Source organism: Cynocephalus volans, chromosome 2 (genome assembly GCF_027409185.1).
Source record: "Cynocephalus volans isolate mCynVol1 chromosome 2, mCynVol1.pri, whole genome shotgun sequence".
Lineage (NCBI taxonomy): Eukaryota > Metazoa > Chordata > Mammalia > Dermoptera > Cynocephalidae > Cynocephalus > Cynocephalus volans.
In genome coordinates, this window is record NC_084461.1 from 206,525,771 (window position 1) to 206,550,810 (window position 25,040).

The 25,040-nt window shown below is 39.5% G+C and overlaps 1 protein-coding gene across 4 annotated transcripts in view; it reads left to right on the top strand.

The window, feature by feature from the left end:
• LOC134369641 (sodium/glucose cotransporter 1) overlaps positions 1-21,194 on the top strand; it is a 41,862-nt gene extending 20,668 nt beyond the window's left edge. The window contains exons 7-12 of one of the 4 annotated variants that reach the window (XM_063086230.1): positions 10,244-10,394; positions 12,485-12,653; positions 15,750-15,965; positions 17,754-17,859; positions 19,749-19,757; positions 20,980-21,194. In XM_063086230.1, the coding sequence (XP_062942300.1) occupies positions 10,244-10,394; positions 12,485-12,653; positions 15,750-15,965; positions 17,754-17,859; positions 19,749-19,757; positions 20,980-21,194 (866 nt within the window). Of the gene's footprint in view, positions 1-10,243; positions 10,395-12,484; positions 12,654-15,749; positions 15,966-17,753; positions 17,860-19,748; positions 19,758-20,968 lie in introns of all 4 variants that reach the window. The other 3 variants (XM_063086227.1, XM_063086229.1, XM_063086228.1) reach the window with 3 other exon arrangements.
• The last annotated feature ends 3,846 nt before the right edge of the window (positions 21,195-25,040 follow it).

Consider the following 25,040-nt stretch of genomic DNA (forward strand, 5'->3'; position numbering starts at 1 on the left):
ATGAAGTCTGTGTCCAGTCCTATTTCCTGAAGTGTTTCTCCTATGTTTTCTTTAAGAAGTTTTATTGTTTTAGGGTGTATATTTAAATCCTTAATCCATTTTGAGTTGATTTTAGTATATGGTGAGAGGTATGGGTCTACTTTCATTCTCCTGCATATGGATATCCAGTTATCCCAGCACCATTTGCTGAAGAGGCAGTTCCTTCCCCAGTGAATAGGCTTGGTGCCTTTGTCAAAGGACAGATGGCAGTAAGGGTGTGGGTTGATTTCTGGATTCTCGGTTGATTTCTGGATTCTCTATTCTATTCCATTGATCAGTGTGTCTGTTTTTATGCCAGTACCATACTGTTTTGGTTATTATAGCTTTGTAGTATAGCTTAAAGTCAGGTAGTGTTATGCCTCTAGCTTTATCTTTTTGCTCAGCATTGCTTTGGCTGTGCGTGGTCTTTTATTATTCCATATAAATGTCTGGATAGTTCTTTCCATTTCTGAGAAAAATGTCTTTGGAATTTTGATGGGGATTGCATTGAATTTGTATATCACTTTGGGTAGTATGGACATTTTCACTATGTTGATTCTTCCAATCCAAGAGCATGGGATATCTTTCCATCTTCTTGTATCCTCTCTAATTTCTCTCAGCAGTGGTTTGTAGTTCTCATTATAGAGATTTTTCACATCCTTGGTTAACTCAATTCCCAAGTATTTTATTTTTTTGGTGGCTATTGTAAATGGGCAGGCTTTCTTGATTTCTCGTTCTGCATGTTCACTATTGGAGAAAAGAAATGCTACTGATTTTTGTGTGTTGATTTTGTGTCCTGCTACTGTGCTGAAATCATTTATCAATTCCAAGAGTTTTTTTGTAGAGGTTTTAGGCTGTTCGATATATAGGATCATGTCATCTGCAAACAGGGACAGTTTGACTTCATCTTTTCCAATCTGGATGCCCTTTATTTCCTTCTCTTCTCTGATTGCTCTGGCTAGTACTTCCAACACTATGTTGAATAGGAGTGGTGAGAGTGGGCATCCTTGTCTAGTTCCTGTTCTTAAAGGAAAAGCTTTCAGCTTTTCCCCATTCAGGATGATATTGACAGTGGGTTTCTCATATATGGCTTTAATTATGTTGAGATACTTTCCCTCTATACCTAACTTATAGAGGGTCTTTCTCAAGAATGAGTGCTGAATTTTATCAAATGCTTTTTCAGCATCTATAGAGATGATCATATGGTCCTTGTGTTTGACTTTATTAATATGGTGTATCACATTTATTGATTTGTGTATGTTGAACCCACCTTGCATCCCTGGGATGAATCCTACTTGATCGTGGAGAATAATTTTACGTATGTATTGCTGTATTCTGTTTGCTAGTATTTTAGTGAGGATTTTTGCATCTATTTTCGTCAAGGATATCGGCCTGTAGTTTTCTTTTTTGGTTATATCTTTACCTGGTTTTGGTATCAGGATGATGTTTGCATCATAGAATGAGTTTGGGAGATTTGCATCTGTTTCAATCTTTTGGAATAGTTTTTAAAGAATTGGTGTCAATTCCTCTTTGAATGTTTGGTAAAATTCTGCTGTGAATCCATCTAGTCCTGGGCTTTTCTTTGTTGGGAGCCTTCTGATAACAGCTTCAATCTCCTTTATTGTTACTGGTCTGTTCAAATTTTCTACGTCTTCAGGGTTCAGTTTTGGGAGCTTGTGTGTGTCCATAAATTTATCCATTTCCTCCAGATTTTCAAATTTGTTGGCGTATAGTTGTTTATAGTAGTCTCGAATGGTTCCTTGTATTTCAGATGAATCAGTTGTAATATCGCCTTTTTCATTTCTAATTTTTGTTATTTGAGTCTTCTCTCTTCTTTTTTTAGTTAGCTATGCTAATGGTTTGTCAATTTTATTTATCTTTTCAAAAAAACCAACTGTTTGATTCATTGATCTTTTGTATTGTGTTTTGGGTTTCATTTTCATTCAGTTCTGCTCTGATCTTAATGATTTCTTTCCGTCTGCTAACTTTAGGTTTGGATTGTTCTTGTTTTTCTAGTTCTGTAAGGTGAAGGGTTAGGTTGTTCACTTGCCATCTTTCCATTCTTCTGAGGTGAGCGTTTAATGCAATAAATTTCCCCCTTAATACTGCTTTTGCAGTATCCCACAGGTTTTGGTATGATGTATCATTGTTTTCATTAGTTTCAAGAAATTTTTTGATTTCCTGTTTGATTTCTTCTTGGACCCATATGTCATTAAGTGGTATGCTGTTTAATTTCCATGTGTTTGTATAGTTTCCAGAGTTTCGTTTGTTATTAATTTCTAGTTTTAATCCATTGTGGTCTGACAAGATACATGGGATAATTCCAATTTTTTGAATTCATTGAGACTTGATTTGTGACCTAATATGTGATCTATCCTGGAGAATGATCCATGTGCTGATGAGAAGAATGAATATTCTGAGGTTGTTGGATGGAATGTTCTGTAGATATCTGCCAATTCCAATCGGTCTAGAGTCTTGTTTAGGTCTTGTGTTTCTCTACTGATTCTTTGCCTAGATGATCTGTCCAATTTTGATAGTGGGGTGTTCAGGTCCCCTGCTATTATGGTATTAGTGTCTATTTCCTTCTTTAGGTCTAATAGAGTTTGTTTTATAAATCTGGCTGCTCCGACATTGGGTGCGTATATATTTATGATTGTTATGTCTTCTTGATGGATCAATCCTTTTATCATTATATAGTGGCCCTCAGTATCTCTTTTTATGGTTTTTAGTTTAAAGTCTATTTTATCTGATATAAGAATACCTACTCCAGCTCGTGTTTTCATTTCTGTTTGCATGGTAAATCTTTTTCTATCCTTTCACTCTTAGTCTATGGGAGTCTTTATAGGTGAGGTGGGTCTCCTGAAGGCTGCATATAGTTGGGTCCTCCTTTTTAATCCAGTCAGCCAGTCTGTGTCTTTTGAGTGGGGAATTTAATCCTTTTACATTAAGAGTTGTTATTCAAAGGTTTTGATTTACTCCTAGCATTTTCTTGATTTTTGTTTAGATGTCTTAAGTGTCTTTTGTTCCTTTCTTTCTGATTTGCTGTTTGTTTTCTGTATTTGTTGGTTCTTGGGTTGTAGATAGCTTTTTTTGTTTGTTTTCTCTTCATTGTTGGCATTTTTATTATACTCGTGGGTTTTGATTTTTCTTGGGTTTTTATGGCAGTGGTAGTTTTTTTTCAGGTACCAAACCCAGTACTCCCTTGAGAATTTCTTGTAAGGGTGGTTGTGTGGTATCGAACTCCCACAGCTTTTGTTTGTCTGAGAAATATACTATTGGCCCTTCATTTTGGAAGGATAGCTTTTTGGGGTAGATTATTCTTGGCTGGCAATCTCTGTGTTTTAGTATTTTGAATATATCATCCCATTCCTTTCTGGCTTTTAGAGTTTGTGATGAAAAGTCTGATGTTAGTCTGATTGTGGCTCCCTTATAGGTGATTTCACACTTCTCTCTTGCAGCTTTTAAGATTTTCTCTTTGTCTTTGAGTTTTGCCAATTTGACTATAACATGTCTTGGAGAAGACCTTTTTGGGTTGAATACAGTTAGGGACCTTTGAGCTTCCTGAATCTGAAAATCTGTGTATTTTCCTATACCTGGGAAGTTTTCTGCCACTATTTTGTTGAGTATGTTTTCAATGCGATCTCCTTTTTCCTCTCCTTCTGGAGTACCCATGACTTGGATATTTGAGCGCTTAAGGTTTTCTGATATCTCTCTTAGATTTTCTTCAATGTTTTTAATTCTTTTTTCTTTTTTTTTTGTTTGCTTGTGTTATTTCAAACAGCCCATCTTCAAGGTCATAAGTTCTTTCTTCTACTTCTGCAATCCTGCTGGTTAAACTCTCTGTTGTGTTTTTTATTTTGTTGAATGAATTCTTCAGCTCAGCAAGCTCTGCTACATTCTTTTTCAGGGCATTGATTTCCTTGTAGATTTCTTCTTCCAGGTCCTATATACTTTTCCTCATTTCATCGTGTTGTCTAGCTGAATTATTTTGTATCTCCTTCAGTTTCCTTAGAATTATCACTCATAATTCCTTTTCAGACATTTCAAGGACTTCTTATTCTATAGGATCTAGAACTTGAGAGTTATTACCCTTTGGTGGTGTACTTTCTTGATTTTTCATATTTCTGGTATCTTTCCTTTTATTTTTAGTCATTGTGGCAGGGGATTTCACGGTCCACTGGTTTGACACTATTGTCTGGCTAAGATGCTGCTGGGGCTGTCAATTCGGCATGGCTGCCTCAGTGTCTGCTCAGTTGGCCACTAGTGCCTTGGGTGTGTGGTTGTCTTGGGTCTTGGGCCTCTCTGGAGAGGCACCTCTCTGGTCAGCATGCACTTGGCTGTGCTGGGGATGGAGTCTGGAGGTGGCAGTGAGGCCTACCTGCTGGGTCGCATGCTGGCACCGCAGGGCGTGTGGTCTCCGTGAAACTTCCGCTTCTCCAGCTGGGCATCTCTGTTCCATGCACACTCCGGCTTTATTTTTTTTGCTTGGGATTGATTTGGTTATTCGAGGTCTTTTGTTGTTCCATATGAATGCGAGGATAGTTTTTTCCATTTCTGTGAAGAAAGTCATTTTGATGGGGATTGCATTAAATCTGTAGATCACTTTGGGTAATATGGACATTTTCACAATGTTTGTTCTTCCAGTCCAAGAGCATGTAGTGTTTTTTCATATTTTTGTGTCCTCTTTAATTTCTTTCAGCACTTGTTTGCAGTTCTTGTTGTAGAGATCTTTCACCTCTTTGGTTTAATTGATTCCTAGGTATCTTATTTTTTGAGGGACATTATAAATGGGCTTGCTTTCTTGATTTGTTTTTCTGCTATGTTGTTATTGAAGTATAAAAACACTTCTGATTTTTGTGTGTTGATTTTGTATCCTGCAATGTTACCAAAATAGTTCATCAGCTCTAAGAGCTTTTTTGTGAAGTGTTTAGGCTATTCTATATATAAGATCCTGTGCTCTGCAAACAGGGACAGCTTGATTTCATTTTTTCCATTCTGGATGCCCTTAATTTATTTCTTTTGTCTGATTGCTATGGATAGATTTCTAATACTATGTTAAATAGGAGTGGTGAGATTGGGCATCCTTGTATTGTTCCTGTTCCAATACTTTATTGGTGGTAGTTTTGTCGTATATGGCATTTACTGTGTTGAGATACTTCTCTTCTATACCTAATTTGCTGCAAGTCTTTATCATAAGGGATGCTGATTTTTTTCAAATGCTTTTTCTGCATCCATTGAGATAATCATGTGGTTTTTGTCCTTGATTTTGTTGATGTATCACATTTATTGATTAGCATACGTTGAACCATCCTTGCATGCCTGAGATGAATCCCACTTGATCATGGGGTATGATTTTTTTTTATGTGTTGCCACATTATGTTTGCTAATATTTTGTTGAGGATTTTTACATCTATGTTCATCAGAAATATTGGCCTGTAGTTCTATGTTTCTGTTTATCTGGTTTTGGTATCACAATGATGCTGGCTTCATAGAATGAGTTTAGGAGAATGGTTTCTGTTTCAATATTTTGGAATAGTTTGAAGAGAATTGGTATTAATTCCCCATTAAAGGTTTGGTGGAATTCTGCCATAAAGCCATCTGGTCCTGGGCTTTCTTCATTGGGAGACTGCTGATTACTGCTTCAATTGCATGACTTGTTATTGGTCCGTTCAGGTTTTCTATTTCTTCTTGATTCAGTCTTGGTAGTTTGTATGTGTCCAGAAATTTATCCATTTTCTCCAGGTTTTCAAATTTTTTGGCATATAGTTGTTTGTAATAGTCTCTGATGATTCTTTGTATTTTTGTGGTATTGGTTATGATGTCTCCTTTTTCATTTCTGATTATTGTTATTTGGGTCTTCTCTTTTCTTTTTTTTAGTTAGACTAGCTAATGGTTTGTTTATCTTCTCAAAAACCAACTTTTTGTTTCATTAATTTTTTTATTATTATTTTGTCTCTATATCATTTAACTGAGCTCTGATCTTAGTTATTTCTTTCTGTGTACTAATTTTGGGATTGGATTGTTCTTGTTTTTCTAGTTCTTTGAGGTTTCAAGTAGGGTGTTTATTTGAAACCTATTCTTTTGATATAAGCATTTATTGCAATAAACTTCCTTTTTATTACTGCTTTTGCAGTATCTCACAGGTTTTGGTATAATGTGTCTTTATTTTCATTAGTTTCTAGAAATTTTTTGATTTCTTGTTTAATTTCTTCGTGGACCCATAGGTCATTTAGGAGCATGTTGTTTAATTTCCATGCATTTGTACAGTGGCCAGAGTTTTGCTTGTCATTGATTTCTAGTTTTAATCCATTGTGATCTGAAAAGATACTTGAAATGATTTTGGTCTTTTAAAATTTGTTGAGACTTGATTTATGACCTAACATGTGGTCTATGCTGGGGAATGTTCCATGTGCTGATGAGAAGAATGTATATTCTGTAGTTGTTGGTTGAAAAGTTCTGTAGATATCTGCCAGGTCCAATTGGTCTAAAGTGTATCTTAAATCCTGTGTTTCTCTGTTGATTTTTTGCCTAGATGATCTGTCCATTGCTGAGAGAGGTATGTTCAGATCTCCCATTATTGTCATATTAGGGTCTATCTCTTTCTTTAGGTCTAATAGTGTTTGCTTTATGTGTCTGTGTGTTCTGGCATTGTATGCACATATATTTATGATTGTTACATCTTTTTGCTAGGTAGATTCTTTTATAATTATATAGTGGCCTTCTTTGTCTCTTTTCATGGTTTTTGGTTTAAAATGTATTTTATCCATTATAAGAATAGCTACTCCTGCTTGTTTTGGGTTTTCATTTTTGTGGTATGTCTTTTTCCATCCTTTCATTATTAGTTTGTGTGAGTCTTTACAGGTGAGGTGGGTTACTTGTAGGCAGGATATAGTTGGGTCTAGCTTTTTAATCCAATCAGCCAGTCTGTGTCTTTTGAGTGGGGAGTTTAATCCATTTACATTTAGGGCTGTTATTGAAAAGTATTGTCTCACTCCTGGCATTTTATCAATTTTCATTTGGATGTTTTAAATATCTTTTTTCTTTGTTTCCCTTTTATTGTTTTTCTTTGGTGTTCTTTGGTTTTTGGAGGTGGTAAGGAACAGTTTCTTCCTCTCTCTTATTTGCATATATATGTTTTACCAGTAGGTTTTGTTCCTTCTTGTTTATTCATAGTAGTGTTTATCATTTTTTTTGATTCCAGATGCAGGACTCCCTTGAGAATATTCTTGTACGGTTGGTTGTGTGGGATGAACTCCTACAATTTTTGTTTGTCTGGGAAATACACTATTTATCCTTCATTTCTGAAGGGTAGCCTTGCTGGGAATAGTAGTCTTGGTTGTCAGATTTTTCCTTTAGGATTTTGAATATGTTATCCCATTCTCTTCTAGCTATAGAGTTTCTGTTGAAAAGTTTGCTGCTATTCTGATGGGGACTCCCTTATATGTGACTTGATTCTTTTCTCTTGCTGTTTTTAAGATTGTCTCTTTGCCTTTGAGTTTCGTTAGTATGACTATAATATATCTCCAAGAGGACCTTTTTGGATTCAATCTCTTTGGGAATCTTTGAACCTCCTTGATCTGAAGGTCTGTGTGTCTTCCTATACCTGGGAAGTTTTCTGCTATTATTTTGTTGAATGTTTCAGTGCCTTTTCCTTTCTCCTCTCCTTCCCAAACACCCATGAATCAGATGTTTGTGTGCTTAAGGTTGTCTGCTAGCTCTCTTAGATTTTCTTTATTTTTTTAGATCCTTGTTTCTTTCTTTTTTGTCTGTCTGGGTTATTTTGAAAAGACCATCTTCATGATCAGAAATTCTTTCTTCTGTTTGCTCTAACCTGGTGCTTAAACTCTCTCTCTCAATCTTTAATATTGTTGAATGAATCCTTCAGTTCCAGGAGTTCTGTTACATTCTTTTTTAAGGTATCAATCTCTTTCTAAATTTCCTCCTTCATATCCTGGGTAGTTTTTCTCATTTCATTGTTTTGTCTAACTTATTCTTCTTGTATCTCATTGAGTTTCCTTAATACTGTTATTCGGAATTCCTTTTCAGTCATTTTGAGGGTTTCCTTCTCTATGGAGTCTGGTACTTGAGAATTATTGTATTCTTTGGTGGTGTCATATTTTCCTGTTTTCTCATATTTCTAGTATCTCTACATTGATGTCTGCTTATCTGGTAGAGCAGTTTCTTCTTTAATTACTCTGGAGTGGACTTTGGGAAGAGAGACTACATCCTGTAGATGTGTTTTACATTGACCGTTGAGTAGGATGTTTTAGTATTGGCTCTGGATACATGCAGTAGTCTCGTCCCTGTGTGAATACTTTGGCCATATTCAGTGTTGGAGTTTCATCTGAGTGCCTCTGTGTTCTATTGATTCCTTGCTGAGGTTCTAACCTGTGTTAGGTTACTGAAGATGAGGGTAAGCTCTTGAGTTCTTGAGAAAAACGCCTGAGTTCCCTGTTACTCTTTGGCTGGGGTGGGTGACCTTGGGCAGGCTTGTTGGCATCCAGCTAGCATCCCATGACCCTGATGGGTGCACAGGGGTGTACTGGAGCTCCTCAGGTTGAATGGGTAACCATGGTGGGGTTTCTCTTTGCTTTTTCCTACAGGAAAAGGTTACTCCTTGGTCCTTGCTTCCCCTGGTTGGGCGATGGGTTGGTGGTGATTGGGAATTTTATTTCTTACTCTTTTTGGGTACCTTGGATTTCTGTATTCTCAGGGGGTTCCACGTGTGTCTCTCCCTGGATCAAGGCAGTCTCGTGGGTTGCACATGTACCTCTCACCCCTAGGTGTGCTACCAAGTGTGGCAGCATAATTCACCCTGTGGGTTGGCCACTGGTCATGGGTCTGCACTTGCTCACCTCTTTCCCCAGCTCCACTGGTGACTCTCCTTGTGTCAGTGCAGTCAAGTAGTTGGTGGGCTGCCTGCATGGCAGCCGTAGCTGCTTCTATGGTATTAAGCCACACTTTCAGTGATAGTGGCTGTGGCAGTGGTTGCAGGAGACCACCTGTGTGGAACTGGTATCTGTGGTAGCAGCTTCTTAGGTCCTATATGCTCTTGCTGTCTGTTGGCATGACTGTCTGTGGCTCTATCAATTGTTTATCTGTTTTGCTTATTATTAATCAGTTGATGAACATATATGTTGGTTGTATGTTTTGGCTTTATAAATAATGTTGCTATGAACTTTCATGTATGAGTTTTTGTGAAAACATATGTGGAATTGATGGGCCATATCGTAACTCTATGTTTAATTATATTTGAAGATCTGCCAGACCATTTTCCACAGTGGCTGTACCATTTTACATTCCTGCCAACAATGGATGAGAGTTCCTATTTCCCCACATCTCCACTCACACTTGTTATTTTCTGTCTCTTATTATTTTTATTATAGTCTTCCTGTGGGTGCAAAGTAGTATCTCATGTGGTGTTGATTGGAATTTCTCCAATGTCAAGCATTTTTTCATGTCATTATTGGCCATTTGTATATCTTTGGAGAGGTGTCCATTCAGATCCTTTGTCGTTTTTAATTTTTAATTTTTTCAGTTTTACTATTGAGCTGTAGGAGTTCTTTATATGTTCTGTATACAAGACCCTTCTCAGATATATTATTTGCCCACTATTTTCTCTCATTTTGTGCTTGTCTTTTCATTTTCTTGAGAACCTCATCTTTTTCTTTAAAACTTTTTTATTGAAACATAATTGATTATAAATATTTGTGGGGTACAGAGTTGAATATTAATACCTGGATACAACATGTAAGCTCAAATCAGGATAATTAGTATATTAGGCATTGCAAAATGTAATCATTCTTTGTGACCCTTTACCCACTTCTCATTACCCCCTCTTTCCCCTTTCCCATCTCTAGTAACCACAGTTCTGAGAACCTCATCTTTTGAATCTTAGTTTAAATCTCTTTCTGTTACATCATGGATCTTTTGGGTGAGAGACCTTATAAAAGTCCCCTCAGATGGAAACACACCACCATCACCACCCAATTGCAGAGTATTTATCTCTTATATATAATGTCTTTAGCTCTTTGCTGGCTGCTATAGGCTTATAGTATAATTTAAAGCCACAGCCCATTTCTTAAAATGTCTAGTCTTTCTGGAGAGATAAATTGGATAACATGGCTTGGTTTCAGGAGGCAAACAAACCTTGAGTCCTCATTATTTCCAAGCACGAAAGAGCTGAGGTGCGGTGTGTGCTATTCAGAACCTTCTTCTCTTCCAGGACTGCGGGGCCTGATGCTGTCGGTCATGATGGCCTCTCTCATGAGCTCCTTGACCTCCATCTTCAACAGTGCCAGCACCCTCTTTACCATGGACATCTACACCAAGATCCGGAAAAGGGCATCTGAGAAAGAGCTCATGATTGTAGGAAGGTAAATATAGCTTCCTCCTGCCATGTACCAAGCTTTCTTGAATGATCAGAGAGGTTCCATTTGTGCTACCCCTCAAGCTTAGAAGAATTGGCAGATGCCTTAGTAGAATGGGAATAACTTTTGTAGCTAGTTATATTTGCCCTTCAGTGGCATTTAACTTTAAATTAGAGATCATCAAACAATGGCCCTCTGGAGTTAAAAGGGACATAAGAGATCATCTAATCTCTCAGGCTATCAACAAGCAAAATGAGGCTCATCCTACGTAAACCCAGATAGTTTGGACAATGACAGAGCCAGGACTGGAATCTTCAGCTCACTAAGTCCTTGTCTGAGTCCCTTTATACTCTCCATGTTGTCCTTCTCAGCCCTTCACACTCACCATCTTTGAGACCCAAATGCCTCTGATGCCTCAACCTGTAATACAACATTTTTCAGAACCACTGTAAAAGGTTAAATGAGGTTGTATTTGTGAACATGCTCCATAAAGTGTAAAACATCAAGCTATGTGCATATTTCTTATTGCCAATGGTCTAAAAGACACAACAGGATACGGAAAGCATCAAAGCATTGATACATGGATCAGTTGTGCTTGTTCTCATGCTCATCCATGGAGCAGATGCTCTGGATAGAGGATAACAGAAGCTCTGCTATGTCTATCCATGGGGCTAAGGCAGGTCACACCTCCTCAGGGCAGGTGGAACAAGTCCCTGAGATGTCAGTCAAGGGAAAGTTTCCCAGTAAATGCAGGAGGGGTCTGGGCTGCTACCTCATAAGTCTCATCAGCAAGATCAGGGTAAAGGAAGAGAAGGAAAAGTGGCTGGCAACTTTCAGGTGTCAAGAGACCTGGCACCTAAGGGAGATCTGACCAGGCAAGAGTCTATACTACTCTGTGCCATAGGAAGCCACCTGTTATCTTGGCTGATTTTTCCTTAGAAAGGCACTGATGTTTCCTGTTGTTCATATGGCTCATATGCAAAATGGGAAAGCAAACCATTTTGTGGCTTTGCTCAGGTCTAGATCCCATGGTCCTAAGACTATGTTGCGGCTTACATTTTTTGTGCATTCCTTAACTACTACCCTAAGGCTTGTCCCAGCCCTGGACAAACTCATAGTGACATGAAAAAATTCCAGACTCTGCTATGGAGACTGTAAGAGCAATCAGGGGCTCAGATAAGGGAGAGATGAGCATGGCGTGATGTATCTGGGGGAGGCTGCTGGGGTAGGGAGAACCTGACCTGATTCCAAAATGGGGGTAGGATTTGGGTAAGTGGGGGCCAGTGGGAAAGGCATTCCAGAGGTAGAAATACTGAGTGAAAACATCGCTTTGTGAAGGTCTGTTTAAGACTCTTTTTGCCTTAAATGCAGGTAAGGAAATAATGGTTTTCTTTCTAATTAAATCAAGAGCACAAGTAAGAAGAGTTTGTAAGGGAATCTCCAATCTTTTCAGGACTTGAAATGAAGCTCAAGAGGAGGAAGGAGAGCTGGAAATACCTAGTAGTGGCCCTTCTTATTCAGGCTATTCCTTTATGAACTCTACTTGGCTAGTGTTTTTAACTTTGTTATAAAGAAGAGGAAAAAGAGGAGGAGAAGGAGGAGAAGAAAATAATAATAATTATTACTGTTTACTGAGTGCCTGTTGTTTGCAAGGTGTTTTAATATCACTATCCCTTATTCCAGCCTTGCAAGGTTGGTCATAGTCGCAGTATACAGATGGAGAACTTGAAACTCAGGTTAAGCAATGTGTTGTATGTCACAGAGAGAGAATAAGAATTTGAATCCAGGACTGCCTGGCTCCAAAATCCATACCCTTATTCCTATACTCTATTGCCTCTTCAAGTGGGATTCTCTTATGGTGGTGACTGGGCCTAGGTCACTATTGAAAGTCAAGTGCATTTCACTTACTCATAGGCACAGATAACTTTTCTATAGGCAGAATATGGAAGACAAAAGCCTCAAGAATAAATTTGCTAATTCTTTTTCCTAGCGGTGTTCATATTTGCTGGTGGTGTTTATAAATATGATACCTGGTGATATATCTTTATTCATATAGCGTTATTTATTGACACTCTGTTGTGGGGCTTTGATTTCAGGTTGTTCATCCTGGTGCTGATTGGCATCAGTATCGCCTGGGTGCCTGTTGTGCAGTCAGCACAAAGTGGTCAGCTCTTTGATTACATCCAGTCCATCACCAGTTACTTGGGACCACCCATTGCAGCTGTCTTCCTGCTTGCTATTTTCTGCAAAAGAGTCAATGAGCAAGTAGGTATCATTCTGGCATGTCCAGAAAAGCCAATCTGGCACAGAAGTTCCTACCTGGGTTTGTATATTCTCTGTGGAAAGGATTCTCTTTCCTAGAGATCTTAATCAGAAATAGATGTGCTGCTAAAGGTTTATATGGGAAAGCTTCAAGAGGCAGAAGGACCACGGAGCTCTCTGAGAGCTGAAATGAACTCCTTGGGAGTTGGTACTAGGTCCACATTCCCTCCAACTTCCCTGTCCTCCTTGCTACAGGCTCCCACAAAATGTTGTACATTTTCTATTGAATCTTGGTGATTTTGACCTGACTGTATGGCATCCCCTGGGAAGTTTGTGGCCTCTGGCTGAGTAGCTGCAGGGGAAATTCTAACATAAATTTCAGCAGTGGCTCTGCCATGCACTTGGCTTTCCAGCCAGCAGTTTTCAGGGCCCAGTGAAGGACAAATTCCTGGTGCTCAAGCAGTTTATACGTAGAACAATGTAAAGCACATAACAAATGAGGGATAAAATGAAACATGTAATATAAGTAGGAAGGGATTCAAGAAAAGCTATATCAGCATGGGCTAAAACAGTCAGGGAAGGCTCTGGGGAGGAGGTGGAGCTGGAAGGATTTGAAGCTGGAGAGGCAAGAGATGGCATTCAAGGCAGAGAGAACAGTACTTTTAGCCAAAAGTAGAAGGATAGGGGTGAGGGTGAAGGACTTATAAGGAATCCCACCTGGCACGAGAGGGAGTTTATGAATGTGAATAATGGAAAGGCAGGTCAAGGTTAGATTGAGAATGGCCCCTTTGAAAGCCAGGGTAAAGAATTTAGATCAACAGTGGTACACTATTGCAGATTTTAAAGTACAATGAAAACGATGACTTCAGATATGCTATAAAACTGAGGTGTTGCTTTGTTGTCTCTGTATCCAACCATCTACCTGCCTGGGAGGGTTGGGGAGGTAAGGAGGTGCTGACCATGTGGCTAATTGTCTGTAACAGTATAGACAATGACACATTTTTGATTGGAGACACTCCCTTTCTCCCAATGGGACAGAAACGGATGTACATCAGGGAAATACCTCACTTGAGTAACCCCATTTTGAAGTGCATAAATTACCATATGTGCCTCTCTTCCTTTAGGAAGATAGTCCACATTTTCTGGTGACACAATACCAGGTGTGCATATAAACACCTTTGAGAGATCAGAATTAAATCTGCAAGTCATCTTGATAGGCTAGAGAAATAGACACATATCGTGGGATAAATCTCAGTAGGGATTAGCAGAAAGCTGGCTTATTGGGAGATTTCTAAAATATAAGTTAAGAAAGTGTATCCAAAGCTCATCTGGGTATTGCAGCAGGCCACAGGCAGATTCAGTTCAGCAATGGAACAGGGCTTTCAAAAGATAAGCCTTAGAATTGAGATAGACTGTAGAGGTTCTCAACTAGGGGTGATTTTGCCCACCCCCCCCTGAGGGGAGAGTTGGGAATGTATGGAAACATCTTTGATTATTGTCTACTATTATCTATTATCTACTATTATCTAGTGGGTAGAGGCCATGAATGCTTGTCAACACCCTACAGTGCATAAGACAGCACCCCCAAAGAATTATCCAAATGTCATAGTGCTGAGGTTGAGAAAGCCTTGGCTAGAGTTTCCAGGCAATAGCTGATAAAGATTGTAAGGTGATCCTCAGGACTGGTCAGGTACTGTGTTTGCTGAAGGGTGGTGACTCCAAGTTTTGAGGAAAATGACAAAGGCTACCAGAATTCTCAAGAGCCTCTTGAGAATAAAGCCTAAAAGAACAGAAAGAGGTTAATTGTCAAAAGATAGGGAAAGCCTTAGCAAGTTTTATCAATACTACTTACACAAACTGAAACCAACAAAATTTTTTTGGAGTGAACTAGTGTATAGGATAAATGGGGAATGTATTTTTTCTTTTTCCTTATTCATTTATTCATCTAGCAGACACTTCCAGATGACAGACATAGGGTGAGGCATTAGCAACAAAAAGTGGATGAAACCTGGTTCCTACCAGGGGCAAGATCCCAGTTCAGATGAGGAGACCGAGAAATGAATGAGTGATTACATAGCAGTGGGGTTGGTGCTTTGACCACAGCAAGGAGGGTGTGCACCCATTGCTGTCTAGCTTGTTCTGTTTAAGTTAGAACAAGGTTACCAGGAAAGGAGAGTTTGTACTCTCTAAGACAGAGAGAATGACCTGTACAAAAACCCAGGGACATGAATACATGTAACATGTTTAAAAAATGGCTGGTAGTTTGGCACAGTTGAAATATAAAGTACAGGGGTGCCAATGGCTAGCAAAGGCATTGGTCAATACTTGACAAAATCAGGAAGGCTCCTTTGGGCTACCCTTCTGAGAGTGTACTCTGCTTTGTCACTGGCCCTCTTAAACTGTGGCCTCCAGGCTCAGACCTGGTCCTCTAGGTGAGAACTGACCAAAGGGAAAAAAAAACTTTGAAAAATTGTTCCATAATGTTTCTAATCTCTTAAAGGCTTCCATATTTCTAACATGCAAACCCAAAAGTTAATGTAAAAATACATAGTATAAGTTTATGTTCTCAAACTAAAAGTAGTGGCTTTGGATCTATAAAGGGGGCTGAAGAAGGAAGTATTATTTATATTTTGATGGAAAAATTTCTTTCTCTTCTATCCCTCAAAGACCCAATTTCTTTTTCCATGTCTTCAAGGAATGCAAATTACTTCAAAAGTAATTACTTTACATCTGAATGTACCTGAATCTGGAGACTGGTGGTGACAATAGCTGTGAGCAGGGAGGTTCACATTATTTTTCAAGTAAAAGGGAATTTTTGGAATTAGGCTTCAAGTTGATGTTCTATACCAGTTATTAGATACTTTACCCCATTATATTATGAATCCTTGTTTTAGAATCCAGGTGAAATCATGTCACTGTAACATGATAGATAGACCCACTGAATGCCTGACATCACATCCCTAGCCAGTGCTCTGGCTTCAGATGGCCTGGAGCTACTATCTCTCTCACCTTTATTCCTTTGCTTCTGTCCCAGGAAAGGTAGAATGTCCAACCGTTTTGTGGGCTCTGCATTAGTTAACCCAGGATTTTCTTTCACAGGGAGCTTTTTGGGGACTGATCCTAGGATTTCTGATTGGAATTTCCCGTATGATTACTGAATTTGCTTATGGAACTGGCAGCTGTGTGGAGCCTAGTAAATGTCCCACGATTATTTGTGGAGTGCATTACTTGTACTTTGCCATCATCCTCTTTGTCATTTCTGTCATCACCATTGTGGTTGTCTCCCTCTTCACCAAGCCCATTCCAGATGTGCATGTGAGTATCCTTTTGGGAGACCTGTCTTGCCCTTACTTCATGTTCATGATGCAACACTCTTGGTTGGCCTCAGTTCAGTTACACATCTCACACTCACATGACCAAAATAGTCTATACTTGCATTGATTTTGTGTAGAAGAATACAGGACAGAAAACACATTGTGCCTTCGTGGCAGTATTGAGCAATTGTCTTCAGCAGGAGTCCTCACAGAAGTCCACACTTCAGTCCAGGGGCTATTCTCTGGACCTTGCTCCCGAAGTGACAGCTCCGGTGCAAGAGAATAAGATGGCATGGGTAGCTTAGAAGCCCATGTCCCAAATAGGAACTGTTATTTTTTGTAATAGTCCCTTGGCCAAAACTCCCAGGGGTCCCAGCAAGGGATATGCCTAGTTACAAAAATCACTATACTCAGGGAAACCTAAAGTATAGTTTACCTCTTGATTTTTTTCCAGTTAGGCCACCAAACAGTTGCTTATAGAATTCAAGACATTTCAGACAATATCAAAGTCCAATTGATTCAAAACTTCAAAAATTGCCATTACTCTTCTTTAGCTCTAAATTCCCCCCATTGATTTAGAGTTCATTCATAGCCCTCCCAATGCAGATAAAGATTACCAGTTATGGGCTATATTTACCATAAGCAATGTAGTCTGGTAACCCAACACAGATGACAGTCCACCTTTTCCAGGTTTCCAAGGGAACAGAGCTAGAAAGTTAACCCACTGTCATATTTATCCATAGAGAAAGGGGAAGGATTTTGTTAATACTTTGCTCACGCATACACAAATACAAGGGCCTATGGAATCTCTGAGACCTTCAACCTCATTGCCAAATTTTCGAGAGCTATGACAAACTTTAATGTCAAACAAAGACTGCTTTGGTAGCAGCAGAACCAACATCACCACCATCGTGTGTATTGGTTAGGTCTGTCACAGGCTTTCTTTGTGTTGTATCAATTTCTTCCTCATGTCTCAGTCTATGAAAGTTTTGCAGCCCCAGACACATTTAGCTCTGTGCTTCCTCTTGAAGTAGAGAAAGCAAGATAGTCACCAAAGGTTATGGTTGGGATGAGCACATTGCATTGATTTTCAGACTTCAAGTTTCTGTTTCACATTCTAGACTATGTCAATAGAAACTGTGTTTCCAACTCTATCCTAGTCTATTAAGTTTATGGATTCTTGTCCCTGTAATATGACATAGTACAGAAATCTGATCTTGCATTGCTCTTCTGGGCAAATGGCTGTCTAGTCTTGTTAGTACCAGTGCTAAAGGCAACAAATTCATTTGGCACATGTAAAAAGAGTTTATTCATTCAACAAATGTTTCTATATTTGAGGAGTCTCTTAGCATCTGAATGTACAGTCATGCATCACTTAATGACAGGAATACATTCTGAGAAATTCGTTGTTAGGCAATTTCATTGTTGTGTGAACATCATAGATTGTACTTACACAAACCTAGATGGTATAGCCTACTACATACCTCCAATTCTATTATAATCTTATGGGACCACCAGTGTATACGTGGTCTGTCATTGACTGAAACATTTTTACCCAATTGAAACATTGTTACCCAATGTTGGGGAGCACGACTGTACATACATCATAAGGGCTAGTGTATAAGTGTGTACGATTTACATCTAAGTTCCCAACGTACTTAAAGAAAATGCTATGTTTTTGTTGGTACTGAGAGGACACATTTCTTGATGCATGGTTCTTTGTTCTCCCAACTTCTTGGCCTAAGACTCTATTTGGATCTTTCTGTTCACCTGTCTGCTTCCTCCACAGCTCTACCGTCTGTGCTGGAGCCTGCGTAACAGCAAAGAGGAGCGTATTGACCTGGATGCAGAACAGGAGTATATCCAAGAAGCGCCAAAGGAAACCATTGAAATAGGTGATGTATGACTCAGAACCTATTCCCAAACCATAAAAATTACTCCTACAACAGCAAGACAACTCTCCCGAAGCCTTTACTAAATGCCTTTGTCAAAGCTCAGCTCTCTCCTCTACAGAGGAGTGGAGATGAGATGGATGAATGGGTTTTGAGAAGTTCACTCTGAGGCCTGCTCAAGGAGAGGAGGGAGGTGCAGAATCATCCCAGCTCCTTCATCCCTCAGATTTTACTGTGCTCAGTGAGTAAATCTCAGTGAGAAATTTGCCACTCTGCCTTGATTTGAGGCATGGTCAGGGACAAGAGAAGAGTCAGAGCTCTTATGACACAGCCTGTGAACTGGGAGCAGATGGAAATAAGGCTATGGTCAGTTCTAGGGACATCAGGGAGGATGGGATACAGGGTTGTGGGGTCCTATGTCTTACTGGCTTACTATTTCAAATTTAGAAAATCAAATTTCTCTGGAATCCTGGTGAGATGATTCTTACTGAGTACCCAGAGACTTATCCTTTAAGTCAATGCTTTCTTCAGTTTCAATTTTGCAACTTTTCCTTCCTACATGGGAGAGGCACATACATGTAGGATGATTGTGGAGGTGTGCGGCATGCAGAGGTGGGGAACTCAAGGTCATGTGTGTTTTACTTGGCTCTGGGCTGAGGTCTCATCACTCCATCTAAAGGAGAGCACAGATGCAGCAGAACAAATCTGGAATCTGGCCATCAGGAACATCATAGAATCCTAGCTCTGGAAAGGGCCCTAGAGATTATTTGGTATTATCACGTGATTTTACAGACATGAGAGGGAGAAGCGTTGAGAAGCATTGCCTGTGATCCCAGCTCTGGTATAATCTGCTCTTGATCTCTAAGGACCTTTCAGTCCTGAAACCTGTGACTTTTTGCAAGTACCGTGTCAGAGGGAGCATGGAGCCACAGGCAGCTGACCATGGTGCTGAAAACAGGCATGTTTTCTTGCTTCCCCGGAGCAGATAGGCATGAACATACCCCGTACTTCTACTACCTCCCAAAATGTCTCCACGTTGAGTGAGAATATCATAAACTTTAAAGGAACATGGGTGAGAAGTATTGAGTTGAGTGGTTTTAATGTGGAAGAAGAGATTATTTTTGCACCAGAGGGCAGACAAGACTGATGGGTGGGAAGAAGTCATGCAATTTTAACTCAGAGTAAGAAGTCAGGACAGTGCAGAGATAGATTGTGGGATTTGGAATCAGAAAAGTCTGGCATTGAATCCTGACTTCTCTACTTAGTACCCTGGGCAAATAATTCCAATTTTCTAAAGTTCAGGTTTCTCGTGTAAAAGTATTCTAAATGATAGCCCACACCTCATGGCACAGTTGGAAACATAGAATGAGATAATGTTCCACTATCAGAATTGGCTATAATTATCACCATTATGATTGCTTTGAAGGAAGAGTTTTCTAGCTGAGTTGTTCTGGAAAGGGATGGGCAGCAAGTGTGCATCTATCAGGGATGCTACAGAGAGGACTCCCACACTGGCTAGAGAATTGGCTTGGTGACCACCGAGGTTCATGGCAGCACTAGTATTCTGTTGTTTCTTGATGAACTCATAGTAAAATCAGACTGAACACCCTATTTTGTTAAAACTTATTAAATAAACTAAGCTCTCTTGAGGGCTTATATAGACCATGGGTGTCACACTATTCCCTGAGAAACAGCAGCACAAGCAAGCCTTGTAGCTGCATCATAACCATCACCATCATCAGCACCATCATGATTGATAATGATATGATAATAATATGTTTTAATTATAAATACGTTATTCTAGTTTGGTGTTTTATTTTAGCACTACATCATCCTTTTAAGGAAGATAATGCAAATATAATTCTTCCAACTTTACAGACAAGGAAAATGAGACATAGAGAGTTCCACAAGGCTAATCAATTTTTTATTGACCCCGATAATCATGCATTTCTCTCTTGAGCTGGTCAGTGAGCCCAACTCCTTGCTCCTTTTTATCCATTCTACTCTTTTGGTGGAGTGAATCAGAAGGGAGGGGTCTCTATTATGTGTGTGAGAGAAAAAAGAGAGAGAATGGAAGGAGACTAGCACTTCCTGATATCTGCTATGTGCTAAGTACTCTCTCAATGAATCATTAATCTCTCATTAAATCTTCATTAATAAAATGAAGAAGGTATTATTTATCCAATTTTACAGATGCCTGAAGATCAGAGGGGTGAATTAACAAAGCCGTAAAGCTAGGTCTTGGTCTTAGTTCTGACTCATGTATGCAACTTGATCACTAAGGTTCATTCCAGTTCTAAAATTCTGTGTCTCTTTAAAGAAAAAATTCTGTGACTCACAAAAATGAGAAAGTGCAGAGCAGTGGTCTCTGGCCATGGTTCCATGGTGTTGAAAACACAGTGGGCTCACGTCTCTTGAGTGGCAGAGCTGGAATTTGAAACTAGGTTTGTCTACCTCCAGTGCCACACCTGGGCTCAGAGGAGGGAATCAGTTTCCTTGAAAAGCATCCGCTTTGAGTGTCAGGACCAGTTGGATGATTTGATTCAGCAGTGTTTGTATGCAAAATCAGATCTTAAGCCCTGGAAATGTTGATCACCGCTGCCCTTCATCAGGAGCTTTTCAGACCAGTCCCTACCACCTTTCTGGGTCTGTGGTGAAGCCTTAGAATTGACAGATGTAGTCAATGCACTCCTAAGTCATTCCAGCCTCATTGCTTTCCAGTGATGTAGCAAACAGATATGAGTATATGTGTTTCAGAGGTGGGTTTTCCATGTTCTTCATATGTCACAATATTCCCCAGCCCACTGTTAACATTTCTCTCTCATAAAACACTATTTGATCTGACTGTTCTAAATCAAAATGCATTTGTATTGGGACTAAGAGAGATAAAACTTAGGCTAGCTGATCATAAGGATGTAGAATCCATCTAGTAACGTTGGCTTGTAATTAATTAAGTTCATTTGAACATCTGTACCATTTCTATTCCTGAAAACAAGAAAGTTGGGAAATTTCTGCACAATGGCGGATGCTGCATTGTATGGAATCTCCCCTGGAGAAACTTTTTCTATGCCATCCTACTTCTGTATCCCATAATCCTTTTATGCCTTTCCCCTGACACAGAAGTTCCTGAGGAGGAAAAAGGGTGCTTCAGGCGGGCCTGTGACCTATTTTGTGGGCTGGACCAGCAGAAGGGACCCAAGATGACTAAGGAAGAGGAGGCAGCCATGAAGCTGAAGCTGACGGACACCTCTGAGAAGCCTCTGTGGAGGACAGTAGTAAACATTAATGGCATCATCCTGCTGGCTGTGGCTGTATTCTGCCATGCATATTTTGCCTGAGTCCTGCCTCCTGCTGCAGACTCGCTGAGGCTGGAATCTTTACTTCCTTTAATCCCATTCTGTGGTGTTGAGGGAAAACCAGTCAGTTGTAAATTTTGCCCGGTCGGATAAATGTGTACATGTGTAATTGTAGGCTAGCTGGAGGAAAACTCATTACTTTGCTCTTAACTTACGTATTTGAATCCACCATGATATAGTCATCTGTACGTAGCAGAGCTGTGGAAGGAAAGTCCGCTCAGTCACACTCAAAGGCGGACCAGGAAACAGAAGCCCCGTGATGTCTGATGCAAGTCTGTCTCAGACAGATTCAGCATGTCAAGGTTGTTTGTCATCCTTGAATACAATTTTAAGACTTTTGGTCTCCCTGGTTCCTGCTACTTTCCCTGCCTGACTTCTTCCTCATATTTTTGAAAAAGAAAACTTTCCCTCATCATATCCTTGTCAAGTTTTTCCTGGCACAAGAAAAATCAATCTGATAAACTGATGCACACATGAAAACTAAGGATGGGAGATTGACGGGGTCCTTGTCCCGGGCATTTGCTCTTTGAAGTGGGATCCTAAGGATGGCAGTACTTACCCAAAAGGGAGGGACCCAGGCACCAACCTCATTATCTGGGGAAGCAGATAATCTTGAGTCCCGGGGATTTTCTGACCTTCTTAAAAATGTCCATTGTGAGTTCCCCGTGTTTGGGATTTCACTCATTTGGGCATTTACTGTGACTAGAATATCTGAGCCACTCGGCAATGTTTGTTAACTCAGTGACTCATATGGACATTTATTTATAAATTATTGCTTTATTTCCTATGTAAGGCTGGCCCTTAGTTAATCTTTTCCTGTGGCTGCCCAAAGTAGACCCTCTGGTGACTATAATGAATTGGAATGCGTTTGCCAGAGGCCACTCTGTCTTACAGTGCTGATGTTGACATATGGGCTTAGAAGTTGACACTGTGTCATATGTTAGAGCAAATGCCCCTGCTGGGGGCATCTGCCATCTCAAAGCAGCTGTGTCCTCCCAAAACATTGAAATAATTAGCCAGAGCTCTCCCTCCCTGTGAGTTCGGGTGACTACAGCACTTCTTTTTTCAGGAGTTTCGATTGGTGGTCATCTGGTGGTCATCAGTTGACAAGGGTAAGGGTAGGTGGTCTCAATTCCAGGTGCTAGTGCTCAACATTTCTCACTGAAAGGAGTATATCTCTTGTTGAACTGGTTTCCTAGGGGGAACCATTAAATGTAATTTAATTTACATTTAATGAATTAAGTCAATTTTAAAATTCCACCTGTGAAATCTCAATCATATTGTAATATAATCCCATTGTAGTTAAGAAAAAGTCATGATGTTAGTATTAACTGATTTTAGGCTAGTTTAGAAAAGAGCTGGGGGAAGTTCCTGGGTATAAAAATGATTCAACAGGTAAAGGCATGGCTTTTTCTTATGGAAAGAAGAAAACACAGAGAGCACTATTTGAAGTGCCTTCTCATTCCCATTAAGCTAGAGAAGAGGGAAAAGTGGAGAACTTCTCATGAATAGTATTGCTCAGAGCACTCAGTTTTCTGTGGAGTTTGTGGTGTGTTTTGAGTTTTGAGAGGATAAAGGGAGAGGATCAAAAACTGGTGAATGGAGTGGACAGTGTAAAATATCTAATTTGTCCTGAATTCAGTTTCTGGCTTTGCCAATGATCTACTGTGTATATTGTCAGAAATGATTTTGTCTCAACTGTGTATTTTTCTCTTTGAAAAATGGGACCTTGGTGCTTATAGCATCTACCTACCTCCTGTGGTTGTGGTGAGGACACTTTCAAAAGGAGATGGGAGATATGGACATGAAAGATACTATACAGATGTTATATTAAGCCCATAAATTAAAATATATTACTTTGATACAAATAAAAACATTAAGAACCCCTGACATCTTGATTCCCTGTTCTCTAGAGATTCTAGACAAATATTAAATGTATCTGTGGTGAGCATTAGTTAGCACAAGATATGAATTAGGAAGCAGGAGGCCAGGAAAATTGAGAATAGAATCTAGCTACTTGAACAATTCAAAAATATATAGCTAAGTTTGGAGATGATTTTCTCTACAAAACCTCTAGTAAACATGAGGTGAGTAACTCTACCTTACTGTTAGAATAGACTGGACCACTGGGTAACCAGGGACCAGTAAAAGATAAATCATACTAGAATAATCTCAGGGGTACACGGAAGAGCTATACTTTTCCTCAAATAGAAGATGGTGTTATACAGGGGACAGTGACTGCTTATTAATGCTCAGTTTACAGAACTGAAAAATCATGATTTTTCACCCAAAGGCCCTGCCCACCCATGCCTTGCCTCACCCACAGGCTCTATATGGGTATGTTCAGCTTCTAATTCTATCTCCTTTTGCTGCATAACATCTACTTCAGATTATGTGTTCCATGGGAACCTCTGACTTGGAAATCCAAAAGATGCGTACTTAATTCTATCTGTGTTGTGGGCTTAATCATGTTGCCTCCAAACAATTACTCAAGCAAGCAGCCAGCAGAAACAGGAAGTTTAATAAAACCCTATACTTCTATAAAATGTAGTCTGAAATGTGTTGTGGACCTGGGCCTCCCTCTACAAAACTGATAAACAGACAAAGTTGCTTATTATTCTAAATATATTTAATTCTCTAAGTGACTAAAGGAAAAGACACTTTCAATGGTTGTAGTCATCAATATGAAAATGTATGTGGACATACTTTTTCATCATTAATTGATGTGCTATCTCAGAATAATGCCTTTTTATATCATCTTACTAATTTGAAATAGAGCTTAACTTTTGCATAATGATTTTTATGATAATGTGTACATTTTCGAATAAACTGACATTTCCTTTGTAAAAACAAACAAACAAACAAACAAACAAACAAACAAACAACAAAGCAAAACCAAACCAAACCTCTTATGTTGAATTCCTAATCCTCAGTTTCTCAGAATGTTACTACATTGGGAGACAGGGTCTTTAATGAGGTGATTAAATTAAAATGAGGTCCTTAGGGTGGCCCTTAATCCAATATGACTGGTCTCATAAAAAGAGGAGATTCAGGACACAGACAGAAGGAAGACCATGTGAAAACACAAAGAGAGACAACTACCTACAAGCCAAGGAAAGAGGCCTCAGAAGAAACCAACCCCGTGGACAGCGTGATCTTGAACTTCTAGCCTCCAGAACTATAAGAAAATAAATTCTAATATTTAAGCCACCCAGTCTAGGGGACTTTGTTATGGCAGACCTAGCAAATGGATACTATCTATAAGGAAGTAAGATCCTGCTCTGCGTTTTCTTAGATTCTGTATTTGTCTACTTGGCATCCATTTATTACAGGCCAATTATATTATCTATATATTTCTTATTTCCTGTATTCTTGATGCTCTGGTATTTGGAGGGACTTACAGACTTGGGGAAAGACTGCCTCTCTCAGGGCTAGCCCTTTCTTAGAGAGAGGAAAAGGCTTGGCTGGAAGCATGTGTTGCATATATAAACCAACCAATCCCAAGTCTATATCCACAGTCTCCTTCTTATCTAACTTCCACACACCAAGCCAATATTTCCACTGCCCTAAATCATCCCAGGGCCAGGTACCAGACAACTAGAGACCGCTCTGATGGCCCAAAGCCTGCTGGAATTGTTCAAACTAGCCAATCATAAGCTATTTACTCTGTCCTACCTTGCTTTTTCCACGGAAACTCAAATAAAGGTTGTGGCCTATTCCTTTCCCTCACTCCTCTCTCTTCACTGACCCTGATGCTTCCCCCATTACCCTGCGTGACTTGCAGTGACCCCCCCTCTCGGGGACCTGAGATAATAAACTTCACAAATC